General features: G+C 39.8%; 3 protein-coding genes and 1 pseudogene across 11 annotated transcripts in view; 1 reads left to right on the top strand and 3 right to left on the bottom strand.

Moving 5' to 3' along the window:
• The window catches only part of si:dkey-247m21.3 (5-hydroxytryptamine receptor 4), a 24199-nt gene extending 18233 nt beyond the window's left edge, over positions 1 to 5966 (top strand). For all 3 annotated transcript variants that reach the window (XM_081719864.1, XM_027028496.3, XM_081719863.1), the window contains 2 exons: positions 3676 to 3756; positions 4373 to 5966. In XM_081719864.1, coding sequence (XP_081575990.1) covers positions 3676 to 3756; positions 4373 to 4466 — 175 coding nt within the window. In that variant the 3' untranslated portion in view covers positions 4467 to 5966. The remainder of the gene's footprint in view (positions 1 to 3675; positions 3757 to 4372) is intronic.
• Positions 4520 to 11493, bottom strand: prc2 (protein regulator of cytokinesis 2). 7 transcript variants are annotated; one of them, XR_014125032.1, is made up of 15 exons: positions 11331 to 11492; positions 10756 to 10888; positions 10535 to 10661; positions 10135 to 10364; positions 9824 to 9994; positions 9393 to 9542; positions 9124 to 9274; positions 8837 to 8973; positions 8630 to 8725; positions 8333 to 8479; positions 8148 to 8243; positions 7953 to 8057; positions 7544 to 7645; positions 5991 to 6151; positions 4520 to 4700 (listed from the first exon to the last, which is right to left on the bottom strand). XR_014125032.1 is itself a non-coding variant. In XM_081719856.1 (14 exons), the coding sequence occupies exons 1-14, from the start codon at positions 11345 to 11347 to the stop codon at positions 6086 to 6088; spliced, it is 1728 nt and encodes a 575-aa protein (XP_081575982.1). In that variant the 5' UTR covers positions 11348 to 11492; the 3' UTR covers positions 5762 to 6085. The 7 variants fall into 7 exon arrangements, 6 of the variants coding, with proteins under 6 accessions (XP_081575982.1, XP_081575984.1, XP_081575985.1 ...); XM_081719856.1 differs by lacking the exon at positions 4520 to 4700 and having other exon boundaries at positions 5762 to 6151; XM_081719858.1 differs by lacking the exon at positions 4520 to 4700 and having other exon boundaries at positions 5762 to 6151; positions 7544 to 7642; positions 11331 to 11491.
• A 1535-nt stretch (positions 11494 to 13028) lies between these two features.
• Positions 13029 to 14567, bottom strand: LOC113589037 (sulfate transporter). Its single transcript, XM_081719533.1, has one exon. The coding sequence runs from the start codon at positions 14455 to 14457 to the stop codon at positions 13159 to 13161; it is 1299 nt and encodes a 432-aa protein (XP_081575659.1). The 5' UTR covers positions 14458 to 14567; the 3' UTR covers positions 13029 to 13158.
• A 2085-nt stretch (positions 14568 to 16652) lies between these two features.
• LOC113589033 (protein regulator of cytokinesis 1-like) lies at positions 16653 to 19635 on the bottom strand (annotated as a pseudogene).
• Between the last annotated feature and the right edge of the window lie 2247 nt (positions 19636 to 21882).

A 21882-nucleotide genomic window follows, 5' to 3' on the forward strand; every position in this document is an offset into this window, starting at 1 on the left:
GAGTAGCCTATTTGGCTTTAGGTGTGGTTGGTTTGTTGCCTGATTATCTTATTAATTAAGTTGAAAAAGCACTGACTATTTTCACTTGAGGGGTTTCCTGGCTTGCTGCATCAAGAACGTGGAGTGTTGAGAGCCCTGGGTGTCATAGTCACTGTCAAGGCAGCGGGTTCCCAGTGGTGAGAGTATCAGAGCCTAGTGTCATCGTCAAGGCAGCGGGTTCCTTACAGGGAGAGCATCAGACACTATAGTCACCATTAACACCGTTAGTTCTTGGCAGACTCATTACTGCAGCAGTACGCTAAGCAGTGGTGGCTGGTGTTATCCAGGGTTGTGTGAGCAGCAGGGGAAGGAGTTGTGGCATCCTGCCTGTACTAGGTTGCTGCTTTCACCTTCTTTGCTTCTTGGTTATGCCTTGTCTTCCATTTTGCTTCTCATTTTTGCCTTCCTTGTTTTGTTCTTTGTCTTTTCTTTCTGTTTTTCTGTTTTTGATTTCCATTTTGCTTTTCCCTTTGATCCTTGTTTTGCTGTTCCTTTTGCTACCTCTGGTTTGATTTGTTTTGCTGTTTCAATTTGACCTGTTTGGTTTGGCTTTTTTCTGTTATTGTTTAATTTTGGTCTCTTCTTGCCTAATTTCTTCAGCGTGCTTTGCATGAATCGCAAACTCTGAGGCAGTCTCTGCTAAAACAACTGGACGATTGGGTCAGTCCTCCTCCAACTCCTCTATGTCGTCTTAAGTGCTCTGGGAAGATTGGTTTATATTTTGTGGGGGGTTTTGCCTATTGTGTTTTGTTGTTTTCAGGTGCTGAGTGTTTTGTGTGGGAGAGGCTCATTTCTGAGTGGCATCTTTACTGTTACTGTGGTGATAATTTCCCTCCTCGGAAATGACTGAGGTTTATTTTGTGTACATTGTGTGATTGTAGTATTAAAGGAGCCCCAGAAAGTTTACTTCCCCAGAGTAAGGCTCAGCACCTTTTTGATATTAATTCTCTTTCTGCTGTGAATTGTTTTTATCTTACTTCTATAGACAGCTGACATTTTTATTCCACAAATAAAAACTGCATTTTATTAAATTGTTTGTTTAAAAAAAATACATTTATACATTGGGAACTCCTGCCTTTTTCCCCCTGGTCTAATGAGCTTGTGGCCTTTTTAGAGAATTCCTGGGTGAAATTCAGTCTGTTTCCTTACTAAAATAACTATGAATATAGCACTGCCACAGGTATTTCAGTTTAGTCTTGATTTTACTATAGAACATGCACTACAGAGGACTTTAGATTTTAGCCTCAGATAGTGTGCCTGTGTGAATCTGCATATTATATTTCTTTCCGATTTGCTGGCCAAAATTCAATAATCATGGAATGAAAGTGCAATATTTCATGAAACTGACAATGATTGTGAAGATGCCATTACAAGAGAATGTAGTATTAGTAAAGTACACAGATTACGCTAATGTGGACAGACCCCACTGGCCATTCAAGTAAGTCTTTAGTGTATGCTTCACATGCCCAGGGGATTCCTATCTCATTTGTGCATGGGTAGGGATGGGAGGGGCGACCAAGGAGGAGATCAGTCATTTCAGTGCTGAACACAGTGCACGTTGCCTTGTAAACAGTACAGCTCCAGTTTAACTTATTGTTATAACTATAGGTTTTTATGAAGTACTCTTGTGCTGTTCATTGGCTCTTGATTGTCTGTGGATAATTCCTTTGTTCAGTGCTTATAACTGAAGTCAGAAATGTGATTTGGACAGTGAGACCTCTTGCTGAAACACTGTTCCTATAAGGCAAAGACAAGAAGACTGATGGAGGGATGAGTCTGTCTTTTGGTAAATACATCTCAAAACACACGAGCCGTGAGAACCAGTTTGGACATATGGGGAGTATTACTTGACATTATGACTTTAATGGACCTCATAAAAGAGAGAAGAAAGCTGAACTGGATTACTGATCTTATCGCATGAAGTCTTTATATAGTAATGGTTCATGAGAACAGCTTCATGCCTTCTAGAAATGCTTGTTGATCTGAGGATATCTCAAAAGCCTTTCATTTCTGTTTAACAGTTGAAGCACTAAACAATGTTATCTCGGAATTTTTGGAACTGATTTTTTTTACCTGTTCATGGCTGAATTTCAGTGTAAGCCTTTAGATGTTTTTACTATTTTTAACTATTTTTGTACTATTAGAGGAAAACAGAAAGGCTTGAACATGTTTTTTTTTTAAACTTTGCATTATAGAATATCTACAGCGGTCTGCTCCTCTTTGATCTTTAAATCCAGTAATTTGAGAGACCTTTTGGATGTTGACTATGCTGCTCATGCTGGTGCTATGGTAGCTTGTATAGAATGTGTGCTTACTATCCAGTTTTCACTGTCATGCACAATCTTGTTCTGGACTTTTGCCACAGGAACAGTTTTAGGGAAACAACAGTGATGAACACAGTTGGTATGGGGAAATGAGAGGATGAGAAAGCAAGCATGAGAAATGCAAATGTGATTATGAATTTGAGGTTGTGAAGCTATCACAGACAGGCTGAAAATTCCACAGTCATACCCTACCAAGCCTGAGTCAAGCCCTCAAATTCACAAATTCACATAACTCAACAACTTCATAGCCCTCTTGCTCCAACCTATTAAACATTCCCTCTGGATGTAACCTGGCTACAGTGGTACTGTGTTGTGCTTTAATAAAATTAACAGAATTCTGGATGGGGAAGACCCCCTTTTCATGAATTAGACCAATTCTTTCACCTACAGTATAAGATATTATTTAAAAGTATGCCAAGGTGGGTCACAAAATGATACAGTATAATTTGCTAAAGCTATTATGAGATAGGATGATGCCAGGGTTGGCTCGCCGATGGTGTACAGTGTGTGTCAAAGGCATACTGACATTCTGCAGTGAATGCTGAGAAATTACACATGAAGTGATACTTTTAGAGTTTCTGTCCCACATTCTGCTGCACAATGATTGATGATGTTTTTAGTATCAGGTTCCTTCAGTAATTCATCCAGGCTAAACTTCCAGACTGAAGTATGAAATTTAAGTCCACAATAAAGCTGTTACAATACTATAACTTGAAGTCCATGGAGTCCATGGAGTTAACCTCTGATGGTGAAGGGGAAAAGGTCATAATGGATTAAAAGCAGCAGAGCAGAGATCACTTTCAGGTGGAGTAAAGAAACTCTATACTATTGCTAATGTTTATCTTTATTTAAAACATTAATTCGACATAAGCCTTTGTTGTAGCAGGTTCTTCTTCTATGCTCTTTAGAGGATTACTGTAATAGCAGTATTTCCCTTTGACAGAAGATCAGACTAAAGATGGGGGTTGAGTGCGCCATTTAATGTAATAGCAAAAAAATAAACTAAAAACATTGTTGGCCCTGTGCAATACTGTGAACTCTCTTTTTCCTGTACAAAGATAAACAAAGTTTAATGGTTTAGGATCAAGAAAAAAATATATAATAGAGTAGAACACATAATCAGATCATATAGTCATACTGATATAGTGCCTGGTAAGCATCTCTCTTGCCAAATTTTATTTTTTACTTCCATATCAACTCCCCAACCCCCCTCTAAACTCTGTTGTGAATTAGCTCAGGCATGGGGATAATGTCTTACTCATCTACATAAATAACTGGTATTGTCTGTTGTATTTTATATACTGCTGCTCAGGAGCACATGTATTGAGGTCCCCTCCCCAGCTCTGCAGGAGCTCCTGAGACACAGCTTCAGTGGACAGGCACACCATCATAGGTACAACACAATGATTTTGTCCATGCTGTGGCTAAATTCATTTTCTTGATGTTTGTGATGGTTTTGGAGGTATTTTGTGAAGACTCTCAGTAAAATACAGTATCAGTGGCAGTAGTAAGGGGCAGGTTCATGAAAGGTACCCTCGTCATACGCATGTCTGTATTCTACACAAGATACAAGGAGCGATACAAGGATGTTTTGTTAACATTGTTTTCTGTGAATGTATTTGTTATATATGTCAGTTCATTTATTTTATTTTACAAGCGCTTTCTTGCTAAATCGGTGTCCAAAGTTAATATTAGTATCACAGGATGTTAGCTTCTCTCTTTTACTTGAAACTGCAACATCTTAATGCCCTCATTGTGGCAAGGCTATTAGAACTTGAAGGTACTCAATACAGCATTTTCTGATTGCATGGTTTATTCACAGCAAATGTAGAAAGAAATTGTTCTTTTACATCTCGTTATTTTTGAGTGTTTTTTGTGATCCATTATAATCTGACCCTGATGTCTGTTATGTTTTCCCTGTCTATAATTACTGTCTTGCCATTTCCAGTTTGGAAATCACACTGTTTGTGTTTCTTGTACTAGCACTAATGGTAGTATTATTTCTTCAGATTGTCACTTCTTCCAGACCAAAGCTACAATGACAATGGCAAACGAATCCTTTCTAGTGAACAGGAATCACAAGACTCTGCTGGTGTTTTATAGCAATGAGAATCCATACCTACAGATGGCAACAAGCTGCTTCGGTGCATAAGCACAAGATGGTGGGTGAAAGCCACATCCTCTTCAAGTAAGGTGGTTTGCTTAAATGATCTTTGTGGAAATGTTTTTCACAGACCTGTTCCAGGTCATAAAGAGGTGCAATGGATCAGCCAAACACAAAAAAAAATGTACAAAATAATTAGTCTGCTAAGAATCCCTAGGTGAGTCTCTGTATACCTGAGGAACAGAAACAAGTGTCAGAAGACAAAGGAGCTCATGCTTCAAAGAAAAAAACACCACCCCCTACGCTTTGACCTAACATATTTCCAAGAGGCCATGAGGTGCTCTCAGCTCTCCACTGCTCATTTATGTAAATCACATTTATATAAATGACATTTCCCTCCCAGCAAGCACAATCTGGCAAATGATGACAAGTGAATTCCTCACCTGTTTCTTGCTTCCCATTCAAATGTCAGAGCAAGCCACATGGCTTGTAGTATGAACTACAGATTGGTAATACATGCAAGTAATGAAAATGTTACTTAAAGCTACTTCAAACTATTAAAATTTGTCTATTGAAACATTAACTTACAGACAAAAATTAACCTGGGGTGTATGTCCTTTGTTAGATTACTTCACTGCTCTATTTATTTTTCAATGTATAGTTTTGGCTTCAGAAACATGGAGCAAAAGATAACTGTCACCATGTGACATTTTTTATTGTATCAAGTTTTTTTTGTGTGTTGAAATACTGTTTAACGTTCTTTGTGAGACTGATGTAGAAGCTTTATTAAAATTTTTTTTAATATATTTCCAGCGCTTAAATGATATTACTGTGGCATTTAACTCATTATGCAAAATGCTTGTTCTATTAATATTCCATTCTTTTCATGCATTCAACAGAGCTTGGCTGATATTCAAAGGATTAGCATAATGCATTGCCTCTAAGTGTCCAAACCATTATATCCATTGCGCTTCAGTGAGCCAACTACACACATGTTGTATTCCATAAAAATAAGAAGTTATAAAAAATTAAAGTCACTATTCATTTGCAAATTGTATGAATTGGTCTTTCTCCCATAGTAAAAAATTAAGTACAAGCCAAATATGTTTGAGGCATCCATAGCTGCACAAAGCAAATTGGTGATCTTAGAAAACTGGTGCTTTGGTTGCCACACTAAGTGGCAGTGTAACCACCGGATGAAGCTGAAGAGGTTAGCTCTGAGTTCTCAGCACTGCAAATAGGAAGGTGCTTCTTGGTTTTAGCTGACTTATCACATGGTCTCATGCACAAGCGGTAAAAGTTTAGATATTTATTTGCTTTTATCGAGACAAATACAGCATCAGAAGTGCTCAGCACAGAAATATTCGAAATGTGTATGGAATACATGCATATACATAGTACTATATAGCTCGAATATAAAGCTAAACCCATATATGTAGCAAAAGCAGAAGCTCTTTAAAGCAACATGGTATAAACAAGTATATATATATATATATATATATATATATATTTAAAAAAATTACCTTAGAATATTCAATGGTGGACATAAGAAGCACCTGCATGTGTGACCTGTGTATGACCTAAAATATCAGTTAAATGTTCCTGTTTAAAAGGTGAATTACAGTACATCTTTAACAGTAGAATTCAGAACAGAATCGTGACTGGCCTTCTGGGAGAGTTGACTCTGTGGGAGAAGATCAAATGCATTGTGCATGTTAGAACATTTAGAGTAGTTTACTAGCAATTGGAAAGTGACATTTGTAATGTTTTGCCCCCAGCAATTCGGATTTGAAATGAGAGTGACCATGAGGTTGAAGTGCAGAACATCAGATTTAATCCAGTTAATGGCTGCCTAAAGTTTGCCATCCACAGACAGGCAACCCCATCCATCTATCGCTCCTTGTCCTGTTCTTCACTGTTGCTATATTCCTCTGCTTTTTTCAAAGGCTTTTGGCCTTCAGGCTTATTTTCACTAAACAAAAAGCATACTGAGCAGGGTTCAGGTGTTCTGAATGAGTCTATTGTTTGCAGGATTACCAAAAATCACAATGCTTTACAGTAGTCTACGCAGGGGAGGAAAAAAAACCCAAACAACAACAACAACAAAAAACAGGTCAGCTTCTTAATATTTTGGAGGGATCCAACTTTGGAGGGTTGGGAGGGATCTAACTTTGTGATAATTCCTGGGAAAAAATAAAAACAGGAAGGTTTTCCCCAACTGTGCCATTTAAATGTTACTGATTTACTGCTTTACTACTACTTTAAATGTTTACCAACTAAAAAGTACACCCAGATTGCTAGTTTTATCTAACGGAGCAACATTTTCCCAGTCTACTTATTACCACTGCATCACTGTTACAGGTTAATCTTCATCTAAGACTTTGTCACAAAACTCTAGATTTTTTAAAAATATGCCTTGCAATCTGGACTTTATATTCTTTAGACCTGAGATTTGCATCTTGAGGTAAATCCTGAGGTTTCTTCTCTGTATGGCATTCTTTCACCCATGTACTGGTTTCAGGATGATAAAGCAATCATCCTGATTAAGTTTTCTTTGATCATTCATAGCTGTGCTCTTTCAAGGGCTGCTAAGGTTATTTGCTATTGTTAACCTCACAAGTGCATTCTTGCTTCTTAACAGCTCAGTTTGACCCATCTTAATGGTTTGACTCCAATGGACTTCATCAGATTTTCCAATTTCATGATGGCCTGCTTGACTGGCACTGACACTTCTTTGATCCTCATGCTGAACAACCAGTTGATCAATTACTTAGGGGTCCTTTGAAATGGCATGGCAAATCAGTCCTCATTATTGTCCATGTGGTCCACTCAGTAGAAGCATAAATACCTTCAAATTAAAGCTGGCATTCTACACTTTAACGTAACTAAATTATTTTATTTAATTTAATTTTTCCAATGTGTAAGCATATAAAGCCAAATCAACTTCTGGACTGCAATTTAAACATTTCATTCAAGTTAAACAAAAGGCACAATCAATGCTCTCATTTCATTATTAATGATGGAATTTACTATGTTTTTGAGGAGCTGCTTTATTAGGAAATATACTTGTACTCACAGTAAAGTCTGAATAGGTAATGGAGATGGGCTTCTTATCACTGTTAAATTCCTGCAGTGGTGTCCGGGGCACTGAGCTAGTCTCAAGAGTCTTAACCCTCTGCTGGACCAAAGAATTTTAAAAAAGCATTAATGAAGTACCAATAATGTAGTCTTACCTACATTCATCCTGTTTAATGACACACAGCAATAACAGCAAGGAACACCTGATGACTGAGTTGTGGACCTGGTTCATATAGTCATGTTCATTAGACGCTGGTGCCCTCTAGTGCTAGCCAAAGGAACCAATCAACATTAGAATCTATACATTTCAGTTCTGCATTTGACAGATTTCAAGCTATATAACATGGTAAAATGAGACAGGGTGGATCACAAACAGAGTGCACTAGAGATGGGAGTGGTGGTTTGACCTTGGCTGAGAGTGGAGGCTTGCCAGGCACACACAGAAAGGTGCTGGACACACTGCTCGCGCTGCTGCTCATCGTAGTGGTGCGCAATGAGAGCTGATTAGGAGTCTAAGAGGAAATAAACAGATGAGTGAAGGGCACATGACTTAATGGAACAGGGGGCAATTAAAAACACAAAGAGCTGTTAGTCTGCACTACCTTTTTTATCTTGTTGGGGGTCATACCACTACTCCCTGGTCCATGGGGCCTCTTAGAAGGCGTCTTAAACAATGTGCTGTCTGCTTTCTTGGACATCTGTAATTCAGCAAATGTGACCTGTGTGATTATTAAAAGGTCCCCTGTGTACCAGCCTTATAACCAGGGTAGTAGTGTTACAAACTCACCCGTTCATTTTTCTCCTTGTCTTTCTGTGAGCGATATTCTTCCCATTGTCTGGAGATGTACTCCATCACGCTCTGCCCTTTCATTAGAAAGGTACAGCCCTGCTCTGTCTCCCAAGTGTCCACACGTGCTTTCAGCTCTTCCTCTAGCTGTATGTGTGCACCCACAAAGACTATATCAACAAACACTAAAGCAGGGTAACAGGACAAATCACACCAGGCATTTTTGATTTGTATGATAACACACATGTAGGTCAGTGGTGAGTTTATATTAATAAATTCTATGCGTATATTTGGTACCTTGGGAAGCAACTTCTGCACTTTGGCCCTGTCCTTACTTTCCTTCAGTAAGGCACCTCCTCTGTTGGAGAAGCGGTTTGGATCTGCAGCCTTTCTCTACATAAAACAACAATACAAGACTTCATCTACCCATCTGAGCAACTCCTGGCTTGGTGCACTGCTCTAACAGGGTGAAGAGCAAGAGTATGACATTTATTTTGTGAGCACCTCAAAGTCCTGGAAGAGAGCCCAGTTCTTCTCCCATTTCTCAAGGTTCTCCAATAATGGGCGTGCCACCTTGTAAAATTCCTTCACCTTCAGCAACTCACTGTCATGCAGGTTGAGCAACTCCTCAGTGTAATTATCTGCATTAAGAGCAGAAGAGTGGGGCAAAAGGCAGAGCTAAGAACCCTTACCATGCCATATGTCTTCTGCAATTCATTCATGATTTAGATCAGTTTCAGCTTTCAAGTTAAGCCGACAATATGCAGGCATTAAGTAACAAAAAAACTTACCATCACAGAAGTATGCATTGAAAGGTTCTTTTTGTTCTGGTCCAAACATGCATTTGTTCCACCAGACCACAAGCTCCTGCCGTGCTTTATCTATCACCTCTTCCAGTTTAGCTCTCTGGAGTACCTCTAAATGATCCACTACACATTGCCACTGTAAAAACAGAGGCAAACTCATTATATACAAACTCATTATATATATATGTGTGTGTGTATGTATGTATCATGAAGTAAGCTCTTAAAGATCACAGAATACACTAAAATTCTCATACCCTTCTGATATCATCAGAGAGGGTGGTTAGTGCTTCCTGTTCAAATTCCTTGGCTTCCTCTTCTGGACAACTCAGACGATTCCACAAGCTTATAGCTCGATCCTTCAGTTTGTCCCGAGCTGATACAAGAGATTCCTTCTTCACTTCCAGCTATAAAGGAAAAATTTAGTATGCTTTAATTAATGGAACTATTTGCTCCGACAGTTCACAATGCCTCTCTCTCACACTCACACACACACACACACACACACACACACACACACAAACACACACACAAACACAACCTCTCTCTCTCCCCTTCTCTCCCTGGTGATATTAGCTTGTGACAGCAGTAACATATTGGTGTCACAACTTGGAATTAAAAAGAAACTATTGGTAAAGATTTTATATTTTTTGTAAATTCAAGAACAACAACAAAAAGGATTTAACACCTGACTAAGCAATAGCTTGAGGGCTTGGATATTTTCATGTGTAAGCAGGAAGATGTCTGTGTCAGGGCACACAGACTCTCTCTCCAGGCTGGTCTCTGGCTCATGGCCCATTTCATCCATCAGCCTCCTGATGTCTTTCCTTAGACCAGAGAACACCTTCACCCTGCTCTCCTGTACCAACAGATGGGACCCCATCGATTAACAATCCACAACCTAGGGATCACTCAGGTTCACAGCCTAAAGGTTTGCCCAAACCCAATGATGACCAAAATAAGCAGGCACAAAAGGAGTCATCCCCATGTGTGTCTCACCTTCTCTTCACTGAGTTTTTTAATGTGCTCTTGGAGCTCCTGGAGCTGGGTGCGGGAGGGCATGCTGCCGCTGGGAATATAGTAAGGTGTAGCACACAGAGTGACACACAGCTCTTCATCCTGCTGCCTCAGGTCATTCAGCTCTCGCAGACGCTCAGTCTTTTCCTTCTGCAGAGCTTCTAAGTGACATCGCAGGTTCTTCTCTAACTGCAGTACTGTCAGGTCTTCCTCTACCTGTAAAAGTAAAAGACATACAAAAGTCATATAATTATGTATGATGTTAAGATAGGAGGTTTTTGTATCCAGATGTCTGTTAAGCTATTTTGTGACAATGTAAAAAGCTTTATACAAGTAAAACTGAGCTTGAACTAAACTGATGTATGGGTTAAATACGAAAAACCTACTTTGTATGGTTCCACTGACAACTCAAGACATAGGGTCTCCAACTGCTTCCGAGTAGTAATGATACTAGTTTTTATGCGATGTCTTAGGGATTCCTCTTCAGTGATCATGTCCGTCAAAAGATCCTTTTTGGAACATTATTCGAAAGGAACATCAGGAGAAACATAAGAATGCATGCATGATAAGAAAAAGTCATATAAACGCTGCAGCTTAACTGACCTCTATATATTTCTTCACAGTCTGCATTCGTTCAATCCTCTGCTCCTCCATTATGCCAATGCTGTCCCATATATCCACCAGCCTGGCCATAGCATGATTAATCCCAGTTACAAGTGAGGATGCCAGGGCTTCACTGCACGTCGGAATATTATAGATAATACGTTAGTTTTGCAAATGTTTTTATTAATGTGCTAGTAAACAAACTCTGTGTGCTCGCGTGTGAAGCTAACTGGCTAAATGGACAATAAGGAAGCCAGTTAGCTAGCTAGCGAGCTAGGTTAGGCTAGTTGGCTAACCTAGCAAGCTAGTCAGTGATATAGCGTTAGCTAGTTGCCATCAAGATTATAGTCACAACACGTAGCGACTGAGGACTAATTTAATCACATGACAGGATGAAAATACAACATAAATTCGCAAATTCGAAATACAGCTAACTACAGGCTTTCTTCAATGTCATGAAGGAATCAGTCGTCTAGTCAGTAAAAATAATCTCTCGTTAGCTATGCTTGTATTTCTATAGCTACCGACTATTTTCGAACTTATTGTGTAACCATCGCTTCTGGAGAAAAGATTACCTTCTTCGGCTCCCCATTGCTTTATCTAAGGTGTTCCCCCTATATCTTTTGACTTGTAGCTATTAAAACAATCCAGTTAGAAAACAAACCGTGTCCAACCCAAGCCAAACACCACACATACATAGGCGGTAAAATTCGAATTGCGCTGTATCACTTCTTCGTGAAACCTACGTCTTCTTGTTTTAGGGCTTCCTGTAACGTGAAATATAGCAAGTCATACTACTGCCACCTACTGGGAAAACGCACCTTGAAACTCACATGGCCTAGGTGTGGCTTCTATTTATTTTTTATTTATATTGTTTACAAGAAAAACAAGGACGGTGTCATTCATGCAAGGTACCACGGCACGAAATTACGTTAGTTGAGTTTTAATGGTTACACGTTATAGAATCTTCAGGTTAAATGTGACTGAATGGGTGCAATCATGAGTGAGTTACAAAACTGGTTCATTAGGTGTTAAAAACACTGCTTAACCACAAAAAAGGCTCAGAAATGCATTTAAAGCTAAGAAAAATGTTTTATGTGCTAAGGCTATTTGATTCAGAGCTGATAACCACTCACTTGTACATGTTATTGGTTGCCTATAACATTACTTTAGTTGTTAAAATAGCAAAATGAGAACTGCTAAAGTGTTACTTTCTGTTCACAGCTTTCCATAGCAGAGGAGCTTTTTATAACGCCGCCCTCCCCCCGCCCCCCCACTCACTCACTCACTCAGAATGTGATTGTCATAATTCCCAGATGTCATATGTTCTGAAGAACTATCGTTTCATCCAGTACAGTTTCAGTACCCCGACTGAAGAGATCCATAACCAAATTATGGGTTCATCTTACTGTGAGCAGTATGGGAGAAATTATTAATCTAAGAAGCAGTATAGGTTACTCAACAAAGCTTTTCAGAATGATGATTTCCAAAGACTCCATATAATAAATATATTAACTGCACACGATAGTATTAATTTTCCATTTAAATTCTAACTAGACAAAGAGAACACTTGTTCACTGTATACTCATAAAGACAGGCATTAGACAGGCATTCCTCTAGAAGATCTGCTGTTCTGTTTCCTTAACAAATAACAATAGTCATTCTAAACTAAAATGAGCTATATAAGATGCACATTCAGTCTCTGTTACATATTGTTTGGAAATAGGAATTTAAAATGAACTTTTTGTCCTGTCTGCCAATGTCACCCAGGTAAAAAAAAAAAAAAAAAACCTAGCACAAATATTTTTTACGGGCTGCAAAAGCTGCAATATGCAGGAGCAGCATTATGTATCTGAAGCAGTGTACATTACTTAACAGGGCTTTGCAGAATCCAAATTATCATACGCTTACAGATGCAATTTTCAAATGTTATTATCAATACAAAATGGATACAAAGAATATTTAATGTACACATATAAGAAGCTATGCTGACAAAAATAATTTTAAAAAGTTGAGAGGAAAAAACAAACCTTTGTTGATGACAATATAATTTTCATTCTAAGATAAACACATCTATCAAAGATTGTGTGCCATTAAATGGACATAAAAACATATCCAAAAAGAAAAATATATATCTCTTATTAATATAAAAATAGTTTGATATAATGGAATATTCTCAAAAGTGAAATATAACATCTCTGGCTGTAAATGTAAAAAATGGATTGCAAAATTTTCAGTCTTCAGAATGTAGAAAAGTATTTAATTTCTAGAAATATTAAATAGTAATGTTGGTCAGTAACGCTATTCACCAGGTGTTAGTGGAGTTGCTTTTGTGTGTATTTAACAACTGGACCAGGTTTAGAGGTTTTGCGTTCCCCAATAATATATCAGATTACAGGCCATTTAAACGGGTGTAGTACTGTCTAATGCTACAGTAGAATGTGTGGTAAATAAGACTGCACTATGAACAGTGTGGAAGAAGAGTGTATGCATTTCTTTATCATCAGGCCCAAAGAAAGAACTTCGCTTCAAAGAATCTAGGACCGTTGTGTTGCAGCATGCCAGGATTACATTTACACCAACCTCTTTGTATTCTTTCAACAGTCCTTTAAAAGTGCTTATTCCTGTGGTGTCAATGAAAGATATGGAGGAACAGTCCAAGATTATAGTATGAAATTCCAACTCACTCACTATTAGATTTATACTAGCATCACCATTTTCTTTGTCAGTCCTACTTGTAACCATGTCTTTTGCTCTTTTCTCAATTTTTTTCCTTCTGTTTTTTTCAAGGAATGGCTCAAGCTCAACTGCTTTGTATAATGACTTTAAGAAAAAGTCCTTGTTGGCATAGTAAAGGGGAGCCTGAAAGCGGAAGATTTTTACTTTTGGAATGCTAACCAGGTGATTGTAATTGTCCATGTCCTCATAGTGATTAGTGTTCTCGATTTGGCCCAGTAGTGAAACTTTAGGGTTTTGGGTTTGAGCCACGACACATAACATAGAAAAGACAACTCCAACCACTAGCCCGATCTCCACACTAATCAAGGCAGATGAACACATGGTCACCATCCAGACAACTGCATCAATTTTGCTGAGACGCCAGAGTGCGGGAACATCTCTAAATTTATGAAGGGCCCCTCTCAGACTGACAATAATGATGCACGCCAGGACACACTTCTGCAGTGAATAGAAGAATGGAGCTAAAAATAAAAGGACCAAAAGAACTACTAAGGCACTCACCACGCTAGAAACCTGAGTTTGGCACCCTGTCGAGTCTTTCACCATTGTTTTTGCCAGGGCAGCACTTGTGGTGAAGGAATGGAAGAAGGATGGGACGATGTTGCACAAACCAATTGCCAACATCTCCTGGTTTGGCCTGACTGTGTAACCATTCTTTTTAGCAAACATCTCTGACAAGGAAACAGTGAAAGCAAAACTGATCACCGCCAGCGGGATGGCATCTATTACCAATCTTGGCATCAGTCCAAAATCTGGGACCTTAGGTGGAATGAAGCCAGTTGGAATGCTCCCTGAGATGCCTGAGCTATATTGTCCACTAAGGTCAGCAAAGTGGGACACTGTGGTGGCTACTACCACTACTACCAACTCTGTGGGCAGTGGTATCCTCAGACGATTCTTGTAGCGATCCTGCAGCTCCTTCCCAGGCAATAGCTTAGTGATACAGATGGCACTGGTGATCATATCATAGAAATGTTTATCCAGGTGACCAAGACTGTTCCATAGCCCTGGTGGTGGGGGATTTTGAGAACAGTAGATACTTAGCCGGCACAATTAGGATGGTGCAAGAGGAGCCGGTGGCAAATCCATCAAGCATTGGATAAATTTGGATATTGGATAAAACTAGATAAAGCAGAATGATAAACTGAAACAAAGCCTAGCCTGAAAACAGCCATCAGTACCTAGAACACAGAACATAACATATCAAGGCTGGTCAGTAAGTTTTATAACTGTGCACTTTTTATAACTGTGTGATTTTTCAAGAAAACAGCTCACCTGGTAAGTTCCAGTGAGGAGTTAATGCTGCTGCTGCATCAGTTCGCCCCATACATATTCCTTTAACTTGTACTTTGGCAGCCAGAGCATCACAGGGAAGAAGCCTGTTGGTGTTCTCTTCACTTTGGGCACTGAACAGGACAGTTTTTGATGTAGCTTGGCTTTGACAGTCTCTACTGTTCCTTTTTTCTGTTGAACCTTGCAATCCAAGAGGCCTGTGGGTAGAGGTTTCACATCCTCCATATCTTCTAATGATAGTGCTAATAAACCTTTTATCCAGTCCCCTGAAAGAGATTAAAAAGAAATGAAAAAGATTATATTGAACACTGTCATGGGGTATTCCTAAAACAGACTAATGCTCTCTGTATTTGTCTAAATAACTTATTTAAATAGGTAAGCTGGTTCTAAATGTAGAACACTTGTTGGGTGCTGAAATGCTGAAGTGTACCATGTGGCATTTTAGGCAACTATCCTATAATCGGTTAATGAATCATAGGCAATCCTGCTATGCTTCCCCAGTGGGTTTTTACAGGGCTCCTGGCTTGGGGTCACATTTCTATTCCCCCTTTAACTGGAGCAGCTGTTGCTGCAGCATTTTTAATCATAACCCAATTCTTGATTCTTTCAAAGTAAGAAACTGGGAACTATATATGCTTAATAATGAGAAGAAAATTGTGTTTGCACTATTCACGTTGATAAAAGTGACAGCTGTGAAATACACATTAGTGCTGCAAAATCTCTGCAAGCAGATTTTATGTGACAACGGCTGAAAGAATCTGGCCTTGCTACCAGCTTTTCTTGATAATATATGTATATTAGACTTATACTGTATGAGGTCATGTCCTTAAGCTATTTCTGATCATGGTTATGAAGTTTATTTAATACGAGTTTGTACCCATGATAAGTATTTTGGCAGTGTCCTAGAAAGTGCTTGGAATGGAGTCTGTTGGAACAACATAAACATTGTTAGCGATTGTCTATTTCAACAGCAAAAGAGGTGGGGCTGTTTACTCTTTATTTGGTTAATCATAGTGGAACTGTCAATTTGGGACTATAGTGGGACCTCCAGTTTGGCCCCCAGGAGTACCTATAAATGATCCACTACTCCTTGCCACTGTAAACACATATGGTTTTCCAAGAGGAAATCTCAATATCTATATCTCTCTCTCTCTCTCTCTCTCTCTCTCTCTCGCTCTCTCAATTCCAACTATGCAGGTAAAATGTAGTATGCTTTAACTAATTAAACTATTTGCTTCAACAGCACACAATGCCTAAACACACATATATCTCTATTTCTCCATCTCTCTGGAGATATTAGCTTGTGACAGCAGCAATATATAGGAGTCACACCTTGGAATTAAAAATAAACTATTGCTAAAAAGATTTTATATTATATATTATTATTATATATAGTCACCTGACTGAGCAATAGCTTGAGGGCTTGGATATTTTCATGTGTAATTAGGAAGTTGTCTGTGTCAGGGCACACATACTCTCTTTCCAGGCTGGTCTCTGGATCATGGCCCATCATCCATCAGCTTCCTGATATCTTCCCTTAGACCAGAGAACACCTTCACCCTGCTCTCCTGTACCAACAGATGGGACCCCATTGATTGAACCAAATGATGAGCAAAATAAGCATGCGCAAAAGGAGTCATCCCCCTGTATGTGTGTGTGTGTCTCACCTTCTCTTCACTGAGTTTTTTACTCTTGGAGCTCCTGGAGCTGGGTGTGGGAAGGCATGCTGCCACTGAGAATATAGTAAGGTGTAGCACACAGAGTGACATACAGCTCTTCATCCTGCTGCCTCAGGTCATTCAGCTCTTACAGACACTCAGTCTTTTCCTTCTGCAGAGCTTCTAAGCGACATCGCAGGTTCTTCTCTAACTGCAAACCGTCAGGTCTTCCTCTACCTGTAAAGGTGTAAGGAATGCACTTTAAACATTTCATTCAAGTTAAACAAAAAGTACAATCAATGCTCTCTCAATTTAGGATACATCATTTCATTATTAATGATATAATTTACTTTCTGTTTTTGAGGAGCTGCTTTATTATGAATTATACTTAAGAATTGTACTCACAGTAAAGTCTGAATAGGTAAAGGAGATGGGCTTCTTATCACTGTTAAACTCCTGCAGTGGTGTCTGGGGTACTGAGCTAGTCTCAAGAGTCTTAACCCTCTGCTGGACCAAAGATGATAAAAAAGCATTAATGAAGTACCAATAATGTACAGTCTTACCTACATTCATCCTGTTTAATGCCACACAACATTAACAGCGAGAAACCACGTTCACAACCAAGTCATGTTTATTAGATGCTTGTTTTTAGACAATGGCACCCTTTAGTGCTAACCAAAGGAACCAATCAACATTAGCAACTATACATTTCAGTTCTGCATTTGACAGATTTCAAGCTATGTAACATGATACACTCACAGGGAAGACTAGACAGGGTGGATCACAAACAGAGTGCACTGGAGATGGTAGTGGTGGTTTGACCTTGGCTGAGAGTGGAGGCTTGCCGGGCACACACAGAAAGGTGCTGGACACACTGCTCGCGCTGATGCTCATTGTAGTGGTGCGCAGTGAGAGCTGATTAGGAGTCTAAGAGGAAATAAACAGATGAGTGAAAGGCTCATGACCAAGTGGAACAGGGGGCAATTAAAAACATATAAAGAGCTGTTAGTCTGCACTACTTTCTTTATCTTGTTGGGGGTCACACCACTACTCCCTGGTCCATGGGGCCTCTTAAACAATGTGCTGTCTGCTTTCTTGGACATCTGTAATTCAGCAAATGTGACCTGTGTGATTATTAAAAGGTCCCCTGTGTACCAGCCTTATAACCAGGATAGTAGTGTTACAAACTCACCCATTCATTCTTCTCCTTGTCTTTCTGTGAGCGATATTCTTCCCATTGTCTGGAGATGTACTCCATCACGCTCTGCCCTTTCATTAGAAAGGTAGAGCCCTGCTCAGTCTCCCAAGTCTCCACACATGCTTTCAGCTCTTCCTCTAGCTGTATGTGTGCACCCACACAAAGACTATATAAACACACACTAACGCAGGGTAACAGGACAAATCACATCAGGCATTTTTGATTTGTATGATAACACATGTAGGTCAGTGGTGAGTTTGTATTATTAAAATACATGAGAGTATATTCAGCATCTTGGGAAACAATTATTGCACTTTGGCCCTGTCCTTACTTGCCTTCAGTAAGGCACCTCCTCTGTTGGAGAAGTGGTTCGGATCTGCAGCCTTTCTCTACATAAAACAACAATACAAGACTTCATCTACCCATCCGAGCAACTCCTGGCTTGGTGCACTGCTCTAACAGGGTGAAGAGCAAGAGTATGACATTTATTTTGTGAGCACCTCAGAGTCCTGGAAGAGAGCCCAGTTCTTCTCCCATTTCTCAAAGTTCTCCAATAATGGGCGTGCCACCTTGTAAAACTCCTTCACCTTCAGCAACTCACTGTCATGCAGGTTGAGCAACTCCTCAGTGTAATTATCTGCATTAAGAGCAGAAGAGTGGGGCAAAAGGCAAAGCTAAGAACCCTTACTATGCCATGACATGACTTATGTAATTCATTCATGACTCATTAACTTAGATCAGTTTCAGCATTCAAGTTATGCAGACAAAAGCATGCATTAGTAACAAAATAAAACTTACCATCACAGAAGTAGGCATTGAAAGGTTGTTTTTGTTCTGGTCGAAACATGCATTTGTCCCACCAGACCGCAAGCTCCTGCTGTGCTGTATCTATCGCCTCTTCCAGTTTAGCTCTCTGGAGTACCTCTAAATGATCCACTATGCCCTGCCACTGTAAACACATATGGTTTATCCAAGAGGCAAACTCACTCTCTCTCTCTCATTCTATATATATATATATATATATATATATATATATATATATATATATATATATATATATATATATATATATATATACACATATACATATATATATATATATATATATATATATATATATATAACTCTATAACAGTTTTTATACCATGAGGTAAGATCTTACAGATTGCAAAGAAGCCACTAAAAAGCTCATACCCTTCTGATATCATCAGAGAGACTACTCAGTGCTTCCTGTTTAAATTCTTTGGCTTCCTGTTCTCGACAACCTAGACCATATATGATAAAATCTGGCCCGCAGTGTAATTATATTTGGCCCGTGAGAAAATACCAAATGTCTACTACAACTGGCCCGCCGGCAGACAGCACATACACTGCTAATACTACAAATCCCAGAATGCTCTGCTGAAGCATTGGCCCGTCCATCAGGACCCACAAGCACCCCCTCCTCTATTGACATTCATTACCAACCTCATGCTACACGTCACATCGGGCCACCCCTCCCAAAAATGGCCAGACGAAAGGTGGAAAACAGAAACAGAATATCTGTTCACAAATGTAAAGGAAAGACCCAAGTGCACAGTTTGCTGAAAAACTCAGCGTAAAGGAAAGACCCAAATGCACAGTTTGCTGAAATACTCAGCGTACTCAGTGCCAAGTGTACCCGGACATTTGCCAACCTTGATGCCCAGAAATGTAGTTTTGAACTGCTTAGTAATCCCTTTGCAGTTGACGTGGAAAGCGCACCAACTATCCTCCAAATGGAGCTCATTGAACTCCGGTGTAGTGACACGTTCAAGTCAAAGTATAACGCTGTGGGCGCTGCACAGTTGCCACTTTACATCCCTGACACAATGCCCCAGCTCAGTACCCAAGCTGCTCAAATGCGATCTATGTTCGGCAGCACATATCTGTGAGCAGCTATTCTCCTTGATGAAGATGAACAAAACATCACACAGGAGTAGTCTCACTTACTTTTTGCATACCGGTTTGCATACCGCCACAACCGCTCCACTGACGATGCAATTGCACATCTGCTCCACACTACACTGACTCATCTGGACGAAGGGAGGGGAAATTATGTTAAAATGCTATTTGTCGACTACAGTTCAGCATTTAACACTATCATCCCCTCCCTACTCACTACTAAGTTGGGAGATCTAGGACTGCATACATCCCTGTGCGACTGGATCTCCAACTTCCTAACAGACAGACCACAATCAGTACGGGTGGGCAACTGCGCCTCATCCACCCTCACCCTCAGCACTGGAGCTCCTCAAGGTTGTGTCCTAAGCCCCCTGCTCTACTCACTGTACACCTACGACTGCACAGCCACTTCCAGCTCTAACATCATTGTCAAGTTTGCTGACGACACCGTTGTCGTGGGTCTGATCTCGGACAACGATGAGAGGGCCTACCTGGAGGAGATTAAACACCTGGAAAACTGGTGCCAGGAAAATAATCTCCTCCTAAACGTCAGTAAGACAAAGGAGCTGATCGTGGATTGCAGCAAGAAGCAGGAGCGGCACTACCAACCTGTGAGGATCAGTGGAACCACGGTGGAGAGAGTAGATAGTTTCAGGTACCTTGGAGTTCACATCTCGCAGGACCTGTCCTGGTCCCGCCATACCAACTCCCTGGCAAAGAAGGCTCGTCAGCGTCTTTACCACCTCAGACGCCTAAGGGACTTCACACTGCCCTCCAAAGTACTGCGGAACTTCTACACCTGCACTATCGAGAGCATCCTCACGGGGAACATCACAGTCTGGTTTGGGAATAGCACCAAGCAGGACAGACAAGCAATCCAAAGGGTAGTGCGTTCAGCAGAGCGCATCACTCACACGGAACTTCCTGACCTGCAGACCATCTACTACAAGCGGTGCCAGACCAAGGCCAGGAAAATTGTGAAGGACCCCACCCATCCCAACAATAGACTCTTCTCTCTGTTGAGGTCAGGGAGGCGCTTCCGCTCCCTGAAGACCAAGACAGAGAGGCTGAAGAGGAGCTTCTTCCCACAGGCCATTCGGGCCATGAATCGGGGAAACTGATAAACTGTGGGGACCACCACCACCACCACCATGTAACATGACTGTATATCTGTACATCTGTATATATAGATTTAGATTTATACTCATTTACCCTGTTACACAACAACTGTAGATATGGTATTATACAAAATGGATCTGTACATTCTGTAGATTGTGTACATATATACCCAGCCATATACATTGTACATATAATCATAATATACATATATTGTATACATTGTTAATATATTTTTGTACATACATAGAATATATATATTTATCTGCATATATATATTTTTCCCGTTTCTCTTCCTCAGTTTGGACAGAGCACTCTCCACCATTTCACTGCGCGTTATACTGTGTATGACTATGTATGTGACGAATAAACCGAACTTGAACTTGAACTTATGAACACCTTCACTCAATCCTGAGGATTTCCTCAGCTCAGAGTCTGACCCCAAACATTGATGAACTAGCATCCCAGAAGAGATGCCAGGTATCTGGCTTGGACCAGTGTGCAGCAGAGTAGGTCAGATTGTAGCAAACTGAGCTTGAATTAATGTTTTCTTTATGCACTTTTCCTTGCTACTCCAAGATTTGGACTTGACTGGTTGGATTTTCACTGAAGGAAATTATTATTATTGTTAGCCAAAGGTTACCATTGAAGTTTAACTCAGAAGGCTACAAATACAGCAAGAGGCATACGATTAAAAAAATTAAGAAATGAATGCCACTGATATCTTTTATTTGATTTCACATGTGTTTATAGTATTAAGCTTTGCTTGTTCCAGATTCAGTGTTTAAGCAAAACTTAAGTTTGTTTCCATATGAAAAGGTTCATCGTTATATCTAATGAGAAGGAAAAACAACCTCAATTGTAGTCTTTTTTTTTTTTCAATAAATATCAAGGTTGGCCTGCGACTTTGTCCAAGTTTTTAATTGTGGCCCACTGTGTATTTGAGTTGGACACCCCTGACCTAGACAATTCCATAAGCTTTTAGCTCGATTGAGATAGGAAGGTTTTGTATCCAGATATGTTAAGATACTTGTGACAATGTAAAAAGCTTTATAGACGCAAAACTGAACTTAACTAAACTAAACTGATATATGGGTTAAATGCACAAAACCCCAAAATTCAGATTCTTAATACAGCTACAAACTTGTTTCAATGTCATGCAGGAATCGGTCGTCTAGTCAGCTACCTTCTTCGGCTCCC

The sequence above is a fragment of the Electrophorus electricus genome, chromosome 8 (genome assembly GCF_041902795.1).
Source record: "Electrophorus electricus isolate QZ-2024a chromosome 8, ASM4190279v1, whole genome shotgun sequence".
In the NCBI taxonomy this organism is placed as follows: Eukaryota; Metazoa; Chordata; class Actinopteri; order Gymnotiformes; family Gymnotidae; genus Electrophorus; species Electrophorus electricus.